Genomic DNA, 15,839 nt, shown 5'->3' on the forward strand with positions numbered 1-15,839 from the left:
TCAGTGTTGAAGATACGGCGTTAGATAGACCAATAATATGACTCAGTATAAGGTAGCTTCCTATATTGAGGGAGGGGCCATAGCTCAGTGGTAGAGCATCTGCCTTCCATGCAGAAGTCCCAGGTTCAATCCCCAGTAATCTAAAAAAAAAAGTAGTATAAACACTGACAACTGGGAAACACTTGCCTGCGAGTGCTCCAGTTGGAGAACAGCCTTTACCAAAGGTGTCATGGGCTTTGAAGACACTCAGACTCAGGGCGCAAGGGAGAAATGTGCTAGGAGGAAGGCACGCTTAGCAAATCCGCACCATGATCAACTCGCGCCCGGAAACCTATGTCCCAACTGTGGAAGGACATGTGGATCCAGAATTGGCCTCCACAGTCACTTACAGACTCATTGTTAAAACCGTGTTTATGGAAGACAATCTTACTTGGCTACGAAGATAGAAGAAGAAGAAGAAGAAGAAGAAGAAGAAGAAGAAGAAGAAGAAGAAGAAGAAGAAGAAGAAGAAGAAGAAGAAGAAGAAGAAGAAGAAGAAGAAGAAGAAGAAGAAGCAGCTTCATATATTGAGGGAGGGGCCATAGCTCAGTGGTATCTCAAGGGAGGGCTGGAAATGTTTCCTGTCTTGAAAAACCCTGGAGAGCCACTACCAGGCAGTGTCAAAAATACAGTGGGATGGATCAATGATATGACTCTGTATAAGGCAGCTTCTTATGTTCCTTGTCTGCTCATTATGAACAAGACTATCAATATATGCCAACTGTGCAAGATGGGCTTTTGGGGGGGGGGGCAACAACATTGGCTTCTCCTACTGACTCACTCCCAAGCAAGACAAGGCACAGGCAAAATGGCTCTTTAAGACCCCACCCCCAAGAGGCAGAAGTGGTGGCCTTCCTTCAACCATCTCAACTGCTCACTACCCTCGTCCTGCATTTTGCCTCCATGGGTGTGCACATCAAGCGCATAAGAAAGGAGAAGCCTTGTTCATCCTGGGAAAGAGGGTGTTAAACAGCCTGAGCCTCAGCCTGGGAGGGAGTGGTTGAAGTGTCTTAACTAGAGCCGAGCTGAAATTACTCATAGGACGTTTTAGGGAGGCAAATTCTGGTCATTTCTTTTTTCTCGCTCTTTTCAAAAACTGACAGCTGCTTTGCTGAATGTGGAACCATTTTCTTATTTTATTTTTAAAGTGTGGCAGTCACCATTACCCCCTCGCAATGCTCCAGAAATGACGCTATGCCTGGGGCATTGTGGAGGATGCAAAACACTGCTGACTGGGAAAATCTTAGGTGGGAAAATGGTGTGGTGCTTCTTGTGGGTGAGCCCCATCCGTAAGACACTCTTGGAAAAATTCCCTGCTCCTGGACAATATTATGCAAAATGAAGTCCCCCCAATGATTTCTGCATTAAATTAAAAACAAACATCTCTTTCATATTAAAAACTTACTAACAACATTCCAGAAGAGGGAATGGGAGGGAATCTCTTTCTGCAGTTTGCCAACTCTTGAAGAATATGTTGTTCAGTTTTGTTGAGTGGGAAAAGCTCGTTTAATAACTGCGCTTATTCTCTGATATATCTCAAATTGCCCCACTGCAGTCCTAGAGTTACGCAACAGAAGAAAAGCCTAATGGATCAGGCCAGTGTCTCCTAATGTCCAGCATCCTGTTCCCACAATGACCAAGCTGCTGCAACATCACTTTGCCCACTTGTAATTTACCAGCAACTCGTGTTAAGAGACATACAGTCTCTAATGGTCCTCCCACAAATCCTTTGCTCCTCCTCATCTTCCTCCCACCTATAAAGCATCAACCATGAACTAGGCGGTGCTTTTTTTGTGCTGGCATCCAGTGGTGCGGAGTACTATCACTGATTCTCTTTTTGCTGCACTGACAGTCATTTTGTACTGGCACACACAGCACTTGATAAAAGATATGAGTACTTAGGGCTCCCATACATCCAGGATACAAAGCCAAGATTCGTCTGTAGGAAATGGTGTCCGGGCATTTGGCAGCCCATATCGGAAGTGTTGATCTTTTTGGTGGTTTTCCTTTAAAAGAAAAGAAAAAAAAAGGTTAAAAGCTTAGTTGTTGTTCAGATTTTGCACAAAAAAAAACCCAACAACAACATTTGTGTGCAGATTGTCACTTCTTGAAATATTGATGAAACAACCCCTGTGTTGCAAACTTGAGTCAAAATACCAAAAAAGGCAACACGTCGACCAATTCCAACTGTTGAAATGTATCTGTTTTTATCTTTATAAGCTATAACTATGTGTATGACCCCTGTTCCGCAGATTATATACAAACACTAAGTTAAAAAACTGAAGAAGACCAAACCGAAACAGCATGATTACCTTGGATCACTGTCTTACATGTCGTTATAGTTTATAAAGATAAAAACAGATACATTTCAACAGTTGGAATTGGTCGACGTGTTGCCTTTTTTTGGTATTTTGACTTCTTGAAATATGGCAACCCATACTAGCACTTCATTTATTTATATACCAAAAAATAAAAAGGGAATGGAGCCATGCACAGTGTCTGTGTGTGTGTAATATACATCTTAAATGAGCAAATGGCATATTGCTGGATTGAGATGAAAGCCATCAAGTGTTGAATAGAGAACCAAGGCTTGCCTTGGACGGGTGTATTAATTTCAATAAGTAATTTCCTTATGGAGTAAAACTCCAGCATGCAGCAGGGTGCCTTTCAATACAATTTCATTACGGAAGGGCCTGCTTTTTAATAGTGCTGGGAAGAAGCATGCTGAGCACAAAGGGATGAAGGGAAATTTTTTTGGCAGGGGGTGAAGGGAGCTCGTCTATAAATGACTACCAAAGTGACTTCAGAAAGATCTGATTTGTTCTTATGCAAATGGGGGGTGTCTAACGTGGTCTATCTGTGCCTTCGCCATTCCCTAGAAAATATTCCAAGCATCTAATGGAGGGCTTTCTGCAGTGAATCTCTTTCTCGGTTTGGCATTAGAAGGCTCAGTCTCTCTGTTACATTGTCCTCCTGCTCTCCAGAGTCAACGACTGCATCTTGCGGGTGAATGAAGTCGACGTCTCCGAAGTTTCGCACAGCAAAGCCGTCGAGGCCCTGAAGGAAGCTGGCTCCATAGTGCGACTCTACGTCCGTCGGAGGAGACCTATTCTGGAGACTGTTGTCGAAATCAAACTGTACAAAGGGCCGAAAGGTAATGAGGAAATATTGAAATAAAAGTGGGGGAGGGTAGGTGGGGAGACACAGGAAGGTGTCCTTTGGCCAGATCAAACTGTGGTTGCACTGGGATGTTTGCAATGGTTTGTGATGTGGTGGGTGAGCACCATGGTTGCACACTGCTCCATCTTTATCACATCTCTCCTTGTGTACCACCTTTAGTGCAGAGATCCTGCACTCATTCAGACCTCCTTTTGCAGTGTGCTTTCCAGGCACAGGCCTGTGCTTTAAATTTCAGTGTATGAGCAAGCTTGTTTTGTTCTGTTTCGTTTCGTTTGCCCTGCCACGTTCCCTGGGAGAACCCACATTTTACTGCTGATTCAGAGCAAATGGCAATCTACTATATATATATACTAGCTGACCCGGCCACGCGTTGCTGTGGTTCTTTCCTGTGATCCCCACCCCCACCCTGTCACGATCCATGACGTATCCTGCCCCTCCTCCGTCCACCCCGGCTCATCCCTGTGTTTCCGTAGAATACGGAATATTTATATATATATATATATATAGATACACACACACACACACAGTTGCCGTTTGCTCCAAATCAGCTGTAAAATGCGGGTTGCACCGGGGAAAGCACTGGGACCCAAAAAAAGAACAATTTCAGACATGGAACTTGAAATACATCTCAAAAGGAAGTCTGGATTAGCCCTAAACCTCAGTTTTCCATTACACCTGAACCAGGGAACTCTGGTTTAATGTTGCTTTATGAACTATGATAAGCCACAATTAGATACTGATGCCTCCCTGGGAGAATGCACATGCAGAGTTGTAGCTTCCCCATGGATGTAGGTCTCACAGCTGCAGTGCCGGATTAAACCCTGTGGAAGTCCCAGGCAGTCAAAATCTCGCGGAGCCTCCTCGCAGATTATCTCCTAATACGTTTTTGAGTTTACCGACCAACCATTTTAATTAGCCAATTTTATTACACGAAACAAACATTGACAATTATTGATGTTATAAAACAAACCAAATCATGATCAAGATCAAATCAATATTATTTTGGTCCCTAAAAAGTGGCGCCTGTTTGGTAACCCCCCCACTGCAGAGCCGGACTCCCAACAGCTCAACATGGGCTGACCTGCACATTGTGCTCATTTACAGGTAGCTACCCGTGTTGGTTTGCCGTAGTCAAAACAAAATTTAAAAAATCCTTCCAGCAGCACCTTAGAGACCAACTAAGTTTGTCATTGGTATGAGCTTTCGTGTGCATGCACACTTCTTCAGATACACTGAAACAGAAGTCACCAGACCCTTATATATAGTGAGAGGGTGGGGAGGGGTATTACTTAGAAGGGTGGTGGGAATGGGTGGTTGGCTGATAGGTGTGGTAAACCTGTTGACGACTGTTAACTGCAATTGGTCTTACAGGAAAAAGCAAGGGGTGAAATGGCTAAAAATAGCTTTAACATGTATAATGAGTTACAGGTAGGTAGCCGTGTTGGTCTGACATAGTTGAAACAAAAAATAAAAAAAATGTGCATGCACACGAAAGCTCATACCTATGACAAACTTAGTTGGTCTCTAAGGTGCTACTGGAAGGATTTTTTTTATTTTCATGTATAATGAGATAAGAATCCAATGTCTCTATTCAGACCAGGTCTCTCCATGGTTTTAAGTCTGGTAATAAGTTGCAATTCAGCAACTTCTCTTTCCAGTCTATTTCTGAAATTATTTTGTAATAAGACAGCTACTCTGAGATCTTGTATAGAATGTCCTGGGAGATTGAAGTGTTCTACTGGTTTCTATGTCTTGGTCTCATTTGAAAGCATCACTGCCATTTGGAGTTGGTTTGTTTTCTTCAGATTGTATTTAGCCTCTCTCCCTCTGTGTTCCGACTGACATCCGCATGCTCTGCGCTTCCTATTCCTTGTTCCACATCATTGGCTAGTGGGAGTTGGGAAATGCAAAACATGATGATGTCAGGACATTGGGTGGCGTTACTTTATGAAGCAGAAGGCGAGGAGCTTGAAATGCCTCTTGGCAATGTTTTGTTTTGAATCAGCAGTTCAGTGTCGGATGCAACCCCATATTAGAGCAGGGCTGGATATTTAAGCAGGTATTTGACACAATTCTCAGTTTCTGAGAAAGATGGGTGTGAAAAGAACTAAAGTTAGCATATTCGTTTAGCTTTTGATAAAGCAGTAGGGAATAATTTAGCTTGGTGTTACAAGGTGCAGGGGGGGGAATTAAATACCGGCAATCTGGTGTCAAGATCCTTGTGAAGATTTCATTTTTACTTGTGCTTCCTGAAACAATTCTGCTTTACTAAGAGTGTGTGTGTGTGTGTGTGTGTGTGTAAGAGAGAGAGAGAGAGAGAGAGAGAGAGAGATGGGCAGACAGACAGACAGACAGACAGACAGACAGACAGACAGACAGACAGACATTATATGCTTTTATAACCAGCTGTTGTTTTTAACTGCTTGGTGTTTCAAATATTGATGTGATCATTCATGCATCCTGGATACGAGATTCGCTCACACACATATGCATTAGCACCTGAATTTTGCTGTTGACGTAGGATTTCCATTTCACCACTGCAATTGGCTGAAAAGTGGATTTGATGCTATGTGAAGGCTCCCTCTAGTGTGAAATGCCGCGGCCCATTTCCTGCTGGTGCTGCATTAAAATGACAAGCAAGTTGTCCCAAGGCCCCAACAGGGCCCACTGATGTTGGCACCATCCCTTACCATTCCTTACGCTGGGCGCCTGGGAGACTGCGAGGACACCCTTGTACATTTCCCACAATGCCCTGGGGGTGGTGGTCCATTGGGCACTCAAGGGCATCGTGGGAAATTCCAAATGGTGGCTTGTAACCTCTGCTGTCGATTAGGCCAGAAGGAAAGGCTGTGTTGTGGACTCTCAGGACCATCGCAAAGCTCAACAGAGTTCCTTGGAACAGTGGCACCTCACCTGGTCTACCTGAGAGGAAGAAAAAAGGGTGGAATTGTGCACTGTTAGTCGCCACTGCCCAAAGGGCCATTGTGGGCCGACACCACAAGCTGTTTATAGCCTGCAGGTCAGGGGCTCCCCATCTAATATTATAGTTTCAGATTTGTATGGTGTGGTTTTTTTAAATAAATAAATGCAATGCTTGTCTTTATAATTTTTAAGCTATTATTTTGGAAACTTCCTGGTGTCATTCTCACCATTAGGGTTTGCTAGAGTCAGTCGAGACTTTCCTGTCTGACTGGATTTTGCATGATTGCTATTATTATTTATTAAACTTACTCAGGCATGGGAAGTAATTCTTGGTTCCTCTGTAATGCACATTTTAAAGATGTATCCTGTTTGGGTTTTTGCTTTGTTCCTCAACTGTTCCCTGCCTCTTGCCCTCAAAAAGAGAGTCTAGAAATGGAAATGTATACATTATTGGGGGCAGTGCTTTTTTTCTTGGGTGACGCAGGGGTACACATACCTCTAAACATTTTGTGACTCTAACAGGAGAAGAAACAAAATAAAATATAATTTTTAGTTTCTTCTCTAGCACGGTGAGTCGTCAGTTCCGTTGCTACCCCCGATGGCAGCCTCATTTCCTGTCACGGTGTTTCCTGAGTCTCAGACGGAATGAGAGTACCCCTAAACGTGTGGTTTTTTAAAAAGAAAAAACCACTGATTGGGGGATCCATCGTATTGTATTCTCCAGTTGCTTTTATTTATTTTTAACAAAAATAATATACCACCACCAGATCATAACAAAACTTCTAGGTGGTTCACAAGAAATATTAAACATTATCTATGAAAACAAGTAATTAAAAAACGATTAAAACTAAACAGGTATTAAAGTAAACAGAAAACTAAACAGGTATTAAAGTAAATGCCAACACCAACGTGTCTGGATAGGCTTGCTTGCCTGAACAAAAATATTTTAAGTAAGCGCTGAAAAGAATATAGGGAATCGTTGGGAATCGTTGGCTCTCCCAGCAGCTTAGAAGCAGGGATGTGTTGTTTTTTTCTGGAAAAGTTTCCTTTTCTAAAATACATTGCTTCAGGAAAAGCCCTTGAGAATGGTCAAATTTTACATGTTTGTTTTACTTGCATTTAATAAACAAAGCTAAAATCTTTGAAACTGCCAAGCTTGCCTAATGTCGCATTTACAGTTGCCAATCCTAATCATGAATTTATAAAATGGATCAAAAATTTTAAAGGGGAAAAATAAAGCAGTGTCAAATTTGCTGTTTTTTATAATATTTTTTATTAATTTTCAATTACAATTCAATCACAGCCTCATTATAACAATGCCAAATTATAACTCGGTTACTAATACCAATCGTTCAGATACCAAAGTATATAATTTAGGTGCCCCCCCCCACCGACATGCTGGAATTGATGGTTTGATTATATTCATTATTTCTTTGTTCCAAAATCTTATTAACTTAGAATCATAGAGTTGGAAGAGACCACAAGGGCCATCCAGTCCAACCCCCTGCCGAGCAGGAAACACCATCAAAGCATTCTTGACATATGCCTGTCAAGCCTCTGCTTAAAGACCTCCAAAGAAGGAGACTCCACCATACTCCTTGGTAGCAAATTCCACTGCCGAACAGCTCTTACTGTCAATTACATTCCTGCCAAAATAATAATCCCTTATACAACAACTGCAAAATTAATAACTTCTATTTGTGTTGACATATTAAATGATTTATAAAACACATGTGAGGCACTCAAACTATATCCTTGTTCCTCCTGTATGTGACAATCAAAATTTGCCGTTTTGGAAAATTTCTGCCCCATGTCATTGCTTCCAAATATTTATGCCTCTCCCCCACCCACCCCCCAAAAAGACCCTAAAAAATTGCAAAATCAAGAAAATGAGGTCCTATTGCAGCAGATAAATTTTTTTGAAAAGTTTTGTTTTCTTGGGACCCCACCCTGGAGCTTCATGCTGCAGGAGCGTGTTGCTCCCGGGTAGGACTAGCCCTACGTTATGGCAAAGTGAGACAGCTGCCTCAGTGGCAGATACTGAAGTTGGGGAGTGACAAGAACTATGAGTGCCAAATGCGACAAGAACTATGAGTGCCAAATGCCTGCCTAGAACCCCCTGCTGCCCTCAAGTGCAGTTCTTCCATTGACAGTGCTTTCCCCCCAGAAAAATAGGTGCCGGAACTCACCATGAAGTTGTCACCTTAAGTCACCGGGCAACTCGGGGCAGCCCTGAACAGATGCCTGTTTGACCACAGCCGCATTCACCACCCGCGGAGGTGCTAAAAATTACACCAAGCTGTCTCCCTAGCTGGTTTGGGGGTCCCCCCTGGTTCCGGTGCAGGTCAAATAAATGCGTCCCCCACCTCCCTCATTCTCCTAGATTCAGGCAGGTGGCTAGGGCAGCTGGGAAGGGTCCTCTCGCAAACACATGTAGAGGCCTGGCTGGAAAGCTTAAAGCCCGTCACCGCTACCAGGAGATGGGTTGGAGAAAGGGAAGTGTGAATTGGCTCCGCCCCATAGCTTGACCAATCGTGGCTAGGAGCTCGGTGGAGTCATAGGTCTAAAAAACAGAGTGTAGACTCCGACATGCCAGCCAGCTTCTGTTTTGACTTGGAATGTTTGTTTTCAGCTTCTCAGAAGTGCATAAAGGCAATAAGTGGGTGGTGGGAGTACCAGCCTTCAATGGTGCCCACCTGAGATGTGCCAGCATGCTCTGGCTTAAAAAAAAAAAGCACTTCCTTTCACCAGTTTTGGAGTAAGATTCAACTACCAGACCAATTGGTTTCTGTATGTGCCTTGGGGAAGGGCACCATCTTGTCCTTCATGTCAGGCACAAAATGTCTTGAGCCAGCCCTGCTCCCTGCTGCAGAATTTATGCTGAGCATCACAAGGGCAGGAGGAGCACTGTGACTTGTGGGGAGGGCCTGGCCCTGCAGTCCTTTTCGCTGTGCCTGCCCTCTGCATGAGAGAAGCGTGTGAAGAGTGCTCATGGTTTTGCGGTTGTTGTTTTGTTGATCTCTAGTGGCCATTGCAATTGGGAGAATGTCCTGGTGATTCATTTAAATGGTCCAGCCTTTTCTCACAGTGCCCAACCTTATGACCATGAGAAGTAAGATAAAGTAGGAGCCAAATACAACAGGAAGTGAGGGCAGGGAAAGGGAACGGAAGAGAGGGGGCACTCAACAGCTCAAGGCAGAACTCATTGGGTTGTGACACTTGAAGCAAGTCCATCATGAAGATTTATAAAAGGAGATCAAATTCAGCAGGCAGCAATGACATGAGCAGTGTGCCATTTCTGAAGCTTCTTAAAAGAGAGCCCTTTTTTTATCAGATGGTGTGTAAAACACAGGATCTGCTTATAAGCTGACTGCAGATACCAGAATCAGAAGCCCTGAAGGCTCTGGGGAATCTCACTGGAGAAGTTCCCGTCAGCCTAATCTTTTGCTAGTTGTCCTTTCTTTCATTAGGGCTCCTGATGATGGTGCTTTCTGTGTTTTGGGTTTGCCCAAAGCCCTTTGCATGAATGAGATTGCACAGAGCTTGCTGTGCAGGGTGGACCCCGCCGGTTCCCAGAAGCTGTCCAGCCTGCCAGTTGGCTTCCAGCTACTGGGCTGTAGTCAGCTCATCCTCTCTCTGCTTGCTCCCTACCACTGTCAGTTTATACTGTCTGGGCCACATGTGTCAATTGTTGTCTCGCCTGCAGGCAGGGCTCTTGCTCTCTGAGGCATGAAGAACAAGGGAAAAGGTCACGTTTGTGCCAAAAATAGAACTGGAGAGAGGGAACCTTCGGGGTTCTCATCAGCTTCATCTTAGCTCATTGGTTTCTGTCGCTGCAAATAGGAGTTAAGTTGCCTTGTCTCTGTGGGTGCTTCCAGATGGGCATTTGTTGTAAGATCAGTGCTGCTCATGCGGGCAAGTGCGCAGCATCCGCACATAGCATTGGCATGAAAAAGCCAGCCAGGATTCCCATCCCCCACCCCCCACCCCGGTCTAAAATTAATCAAAATTTACCCTTTCTGCTGGAAATCCCTTAAGTTTCTTTTTTTAAAAAAACAACAAAGTTGCCAGTGACCCATTAGCAACATCTGAATGGCCCATTTATGGCATCAAGTGCTGGTTCCAGCTGAATCCCAGAAAGCAAACCATAATGGCCAACTTTAGATTTGGGCAGAACAGAATGAGGCAGCCCCAGATTGCCCAGGGTTGCATCAATGCTGCCCAGAGTGATCTGGAGTTGTCAGAAAGTGTGTGTTTGGGGGGAGGGGCAGCCTGGCAGTGAGGAGAGGGGACAGGCAGCCTGCAAATGTCTCCCTCTCCCAGCCAAATGTTTAATTTGGGTTTTAAAACCCCAATTCATAAGGGATAACGGAGGAAAATGAATGCTTTTTATGTCCTACACAAGAAATCTCTGGACCTATTTGTCTACAATTTGGCAGGCTTAATCTCATTAAAGTAGAAGGGGGGAATACAGAATCTTGCTTTATGAAGAGCAGATAAGGAACCAAGTCCATAGATTGCAACGAGTAGCTCTGAAATGGATCGGTGGGTTTTTGTTTTTTAATATAAATATAAGCCAAATCTTGGCGCATGTGTGCACCTCTCTACTTATATGGACAGTATACCCTGTGTGACAAATGTCATATACATCAAGGGGTGGCATGAATGAGTGAATTGCATCTGAGTTGTCAAAGATAAAAAGAAGCGATGAACATGCTTGCATTATCCAGTCATGTGCCAGTGGGGTCAGAGCCCAGGATGTAGTCCAAGCAAGCAAGTAATCAGAGTCCTGTTCAAGAATCTAAGGCGTCAAGGGCAGATATAATGCCTAAATAATACTGCTTCCTGTTTTCTACAGTGGCCAACCAGATACCTCTGGGAAGCCTACAAGCAGGGCGTGAAGGCAATAGCCCTCCACTGCACCAGAGTTTATCCTCAGTGTTTTGTATTTAGAGAAATGTTGGCTCTGATCCTGGAGGCAGCATATAGCAAGCATATTATGGGAATTATGGGGGCTGTAGTTTGTTAAGGGGGCAGAGAGTTATTAGGAGTTCCTCTCCATAGCTGCTCCATAGGGACGCGGGTGGCGCTGTGGGCTAAACCAGAGTCTAGGGCTTGCCGATCAGAAGGTCGGCGGTTCGAATCCCCGCAACGGGTTGAGTTCCCGTTGCTTGGTCCCAGCTCCTGCCAACCTAGCAGTTCGAAAGCACGTCAAAGTGCAAGTAAATAAATAGGTACCGCTACAGCGGGAAGGTAAACGGCGTTTCCGTGTGCTGCTCTGGTTTGCCAGAAGTGGCTTTGTTATGCTGGCCACATGACCTGGAAGCTATACGCCGGCTCCCTCGGCCAATAATGCGAGATGAGCGCGCAACCCCCGAGTTGGTCACGACTGGACCTAATGGTCAGGGGTCCCTTTACCTCCATAGCTGCAGTTCTCAGAGTGATTTTCACAATCAGTTCCTCTTCCCAATGAACTTTTTTAAATGTATGGGGTGAGTGTGGCTATAGCCACAGGTAATGGCAGCCCATTGGCCTAACCCAGCAGGCTCTTATGGGGTGTCGCAGTGTGACCAACCTCTTGAGAAATTTTTGGAGAATTCCCCTTCCTCTGCAGAAATTCTGTGAAAGGGTCCCCTTCGCGTTTCTCTCCCACCAAACAGGGAGCAGAATTTCAAGGGGCCAATTGCACATGGCCTTGACTGCAACGGGCATCATTAACGAGCTTTTGCAGCAATGGAGATGTCACTTCCCTATAAGCCCCAGTGTGGAGAAGATATTACAATAAGACCTGAAAACGCTAAGGAATACATGCCCAACATCTTCCTCAGGAATTCCACAGCTCTGCAGGTTTCCAATTTAGTGCAAGCAAGCGAACAAATGTTGTCTTCATGTCACTTCGTGCTTATCTCTTGGCTCCGTTGCAGCCAGTCGGCACCCTTGCCTAGAACTTAAAACTGCTCTTATGAGCATGGTTTGACAGGAGATAAGCCTGGCAGGAAGAGTGATGCCCATCAGAGTAGCTTTAGTTCCTTCCAGTGTGAGCTGGGAATCTGGGTAATCAGAAAAGCGGGAAGTCACTCCTGATACGGATATTTTGATTTGTGTGTTGCTTCCAGCATAGGGTCAGGAGAAGTAAAAGACGGATAAGGAAAGGGTGAGACTTCTGATCCGAATTTGTCTCCCAAATTTTATCACATCCAAATTGCACACACAACTGCTGTTATATTGCGGAATAGCTCTCCAGAGCTAATGCGTCGGGGGGGACTTAATTATTATTTTAACCCACCTTTCCTCCAAGCTGCTCAAGGCAGCATATATGGCAATAGGGGCATATGTGAAAGGGCAGAGTCAAGCCTGCAGACGCAGGCATCAGTGCTGCTTAGCTGGACAGTGGCTGCTGGGACACAGAAGCAGCAAGTCCATGTAATCTTAGAATTGTAGAGTTGGAAGGGAGCATGAGGCTTATTTAGTCCAGCCCCCTGCAATTCAGGAATCTTTTGCCCAAAGTGGGGCTCGAACCCACGACCCTGAGATTCAGAGTCGCGTGCTGTATTACTGAGCCATTCGGTTGGATAGGTGGGGTTGCCACTGCCATGGTTTGAAACCATGCAAGAGGCTTGAGAAAAGCACCTTCGTTGTGCCTCCACTTGGTACAAGACAACTTCATAGGGCAGGGGTCCCCAGACTACAGCCCGGGGGCCACATATAGCCCACGAGGCTCTTTTATGCAGCCCCTGGGCACCCCTGCCACCCGCTGCCGCCACCCACTCTTACCAGGGCGGTGCGGCTGCCCACTTGCGACCCGGAAAAGTGATGGAAATAGCTTGTGCGCACGCACAAGCGTCGTTTCCGGTGTACTTCCAGGTCAGAGGAGGCTTCTGCACATGCGCACAAGCTATTTCCAGTGCTTTCCAGGTCGGGAGTGTGCCAGAAATAGCGTTTGCGCATAGCCGTGTGCTCCCCTGCTCTCCGGCCCGCCGTGCAATCGACACGGCGGGCATCTGGCCCGAAGCCGGGTAAGTTTGGGGACCCCTGTCCTAGGGTCCTGTGACAAAAGACACAAAGACTTCTGTGCTGTGGAGGAGAAGACCAGGCTTTCCACATCATCAACCGGTAGAAAATCACCATGGTTTTGGGAAAAACACACATTTTAGCTGTGTGGGTGAAGGCATTCTAAGGAGACCTTCGTTTCATCAACTCATTGCAAAGTTGGTTGGCTGAACAGAAGGCAGAGCAGCATGTTCTTCTGGTTTTTTCCCTAAGGCTCAGAGCTCATCTTGGGCTCTTCATTAAACAGTACACATATTTCAAGAACAGATCTTGCGTCAATTGCTTCCTTCCTTCCCCCATTCTTTTTGTAAAGTGACCTTTTCCTACACACCCACCTTGAAAATACACCCCCCCAAAAAAAGCTTGTTCACTACAAGAATCAATGTGGTTGACTCATCTTTTTTTCAAAAAAAGACATTTTATTAAATTTTCCAATTAAACACATTTAAACACATTTAACAATAACAAAACTAACAACAAACATAACATAAACATAACAAACACAGAATATTTCTTCTAACCATCTTATCAATTATTACAATTTTCTTTGCTCTGCCGAGCTTGGACTTCCCTCCCTCCCCCCAAACGGTTTTTTTCTGTCCATTCCTGTCTTGCAGTTCCTTTATTCCTACTATTTAAAGTCAATTTGTAGGATTTATTTCAGTCCTGCAAGTGTCTTTAAACTTCTACAGTTCTTCTCCATATAATCCACAAATTTGCTCCAATCCTTTTGGAACGTTGACTCTCCCTGGTTTCGGATCCTGCTAGTCAGTCTTGCTAATTCCGCATAGTCCATCATTTTTGTCTGCCACTCTTCAATCGTCGGTAACTCCTGAGTTTTCCATTTTGGGGCTAACAAAGTCCTAGCCGCGGTTGTCGCATACATAAATAATACTTGATCCTCTTTCACAATCTCTTGACCTATAAGTCCTACTAGAAAAGCTTCAAGTTTTTTGGGGAAAGTATATTTGAAGATCTTTTTCAGTTCATTGTATATCATTTCCCAAAATCTTTTAACTTTTTTGCATGACCTCCACATATGATAGAATTCACCCTCCTTCTCTTTACCTTTCCAGCATGTTTTACTACTCATCCTATACATCTTAGCTAATTTTACTGGTGTTAAATACCATCTGTACATCATCTTCAAAACATTCTCTTTCAGGGCAGTACATGCAGTAAATTTCAATGTTTGATTCCACAGTTTCATATTCAATATTATACCCAAAATCTTTTGCCCATTTTATCATCACAGGTTGACTTATCTTGGTCAGTCTAGCTCTTCAGATTTCAAACATTCTCTCTCCCGCTCCCCGCTTTTCTGTAGAATGCAAGCGCACATTTTCTGTTTTGTCAGGATGCCCTTGGCAGCAAGCACCCATGACTAATTGAACATGGCGATTATCTGATTCCTTGCTTAGCTGCATTGCGTGGTTTGATTAGAAACATCTCATTTTATGTAGAAAAACTGTGCCCACTTTCAAAGGCCATTACTAATGCAATCCTGTAGAGCCCCTGATTGTCATCTTGCAGCGTTCTATTCTATTTAAGGCATTGCACAGAGTGTTGGGCGTTTGTTGGATCTCCCTCCTGAGTTAGGGATGAACAGATGTCCCATGTTCCATTTCATTTTTATTGTTCCGAGCGTTGACTTTGCTCTACACTCCGCCTGCCTCCCAATTTAATTTGGAGAGTTTTCTCAAATTAATTTCGGTACTGGCATGCTCACGGTTTGCTAGAGTTTTCTATTCATGTTGCTGCTCCCCCCCCCCCACTTCAAAGTTTCCAATCTGTACAGGTGCATATGTGCGCTGATTAAAATAGCACATAAAAAAGGTAAAGAGACCCCTGGTCGATAGGTCCAGTCGTGGACGACTCTGGGGTTGCGGCGCTCATCTCGCTTCACTGGCCGAGGGAGCCGGCATACTGCTCCCGGCATACAGGTCATGTGGCCAGCATGACTAAGCCGCTTCCGGCGAACCTGAGCAGCACACGGAAACACTGTTTGCCTTCCCGCCAGAGTGGTACCTATTTATCTACTTGCACTTTGGCGTGCTTTCGAACTGCTAGGTGGGCAGGAGCAGGGACGTGGGTGGCGCTGTGGGTTAAACCACAGAGCCTAGGGCTTGCTGATCAGAAGGTCGTTCAAATCCCCGCGATGGGGTGCACTCCCATTCCTCGGTCCCCGCTCCTGCCAAACTAGCAGTTCAAAATAGCACATAGAAAGGAACATAATAATATATGTAATAAGAGCCCTGCTGAATCAGGTCAAGGGCCCATCTAGTTCGACATCCTCTTTCCCCAGTGGCCAACCAGGTGTCCATCGTAAGCTTGCAAGCAAGTGGTTCTGCTCTTTGCTCCTGGGCCGTGTCCAGAAAGTGGTGGTGGGGAATGAGTGTTCAGACTTGTGGGGTGCCTCAGGGGTGTGTCCTCTCCCCCATGCTTTTTACCATCTATATGAAGCCACTGGGAGAGATCATCAGGGGGTTTGGGCTGGGTGTCCATCAATATGCGGATGATACCCAGCTCTACCTCTCTTTTAGATCGGAACCAGTGAAGGCGGTGAAGGCCCTGTGTGAATGCCTGGAGATGGTTGGAGGATGGATGGTGGCTAATGGATTGAAGTTGAATCCTGACAAGACAGAAGT

At 44.9% G+C, this 15,839-nt stretch overlaps 1 protein-coding gene across 7 annotated transcripts in view; it reads left to right on the top strand.

Moving 5' to 3' along the window:
- Positions 1-15,839, top strand: part of DLG2 (discs large MAGUK scaffold protein 2) — an 863,264-nt gene that overhangs the window by 648,591 nt on the left and 198,834 nt on the right. For all 7 annotated transcript variants that reach the window (XM_060273906.1, XM_035114518.2, XM_060273902.1 and 4 more), the window contains one exon: positions 3,024-3,193. In XM_060273906.1, the coding sequence (XP_060129889.1) occupies positions 3,024-3,193 (170 nt within the window). The remainder of the gene's footprint in view (positions 1-3,023; positions 3,194-15,839) is intronic.

Source organism: Zootoca vivipara, chromosome 4, assembly GCF_963506605.1.
Source record: "Zootoca vivipara chromosome 4, rZooViv1.1, whole genome shotgun sequence".
In the NCBI taxonomy this organism is placed as follows: domain Eukaryota; kingdom Metazoa; phylum Chordata; class Lepidosauria; order Squamata; family Lacertidae; genus Zootoca; species Zootoca vivipara.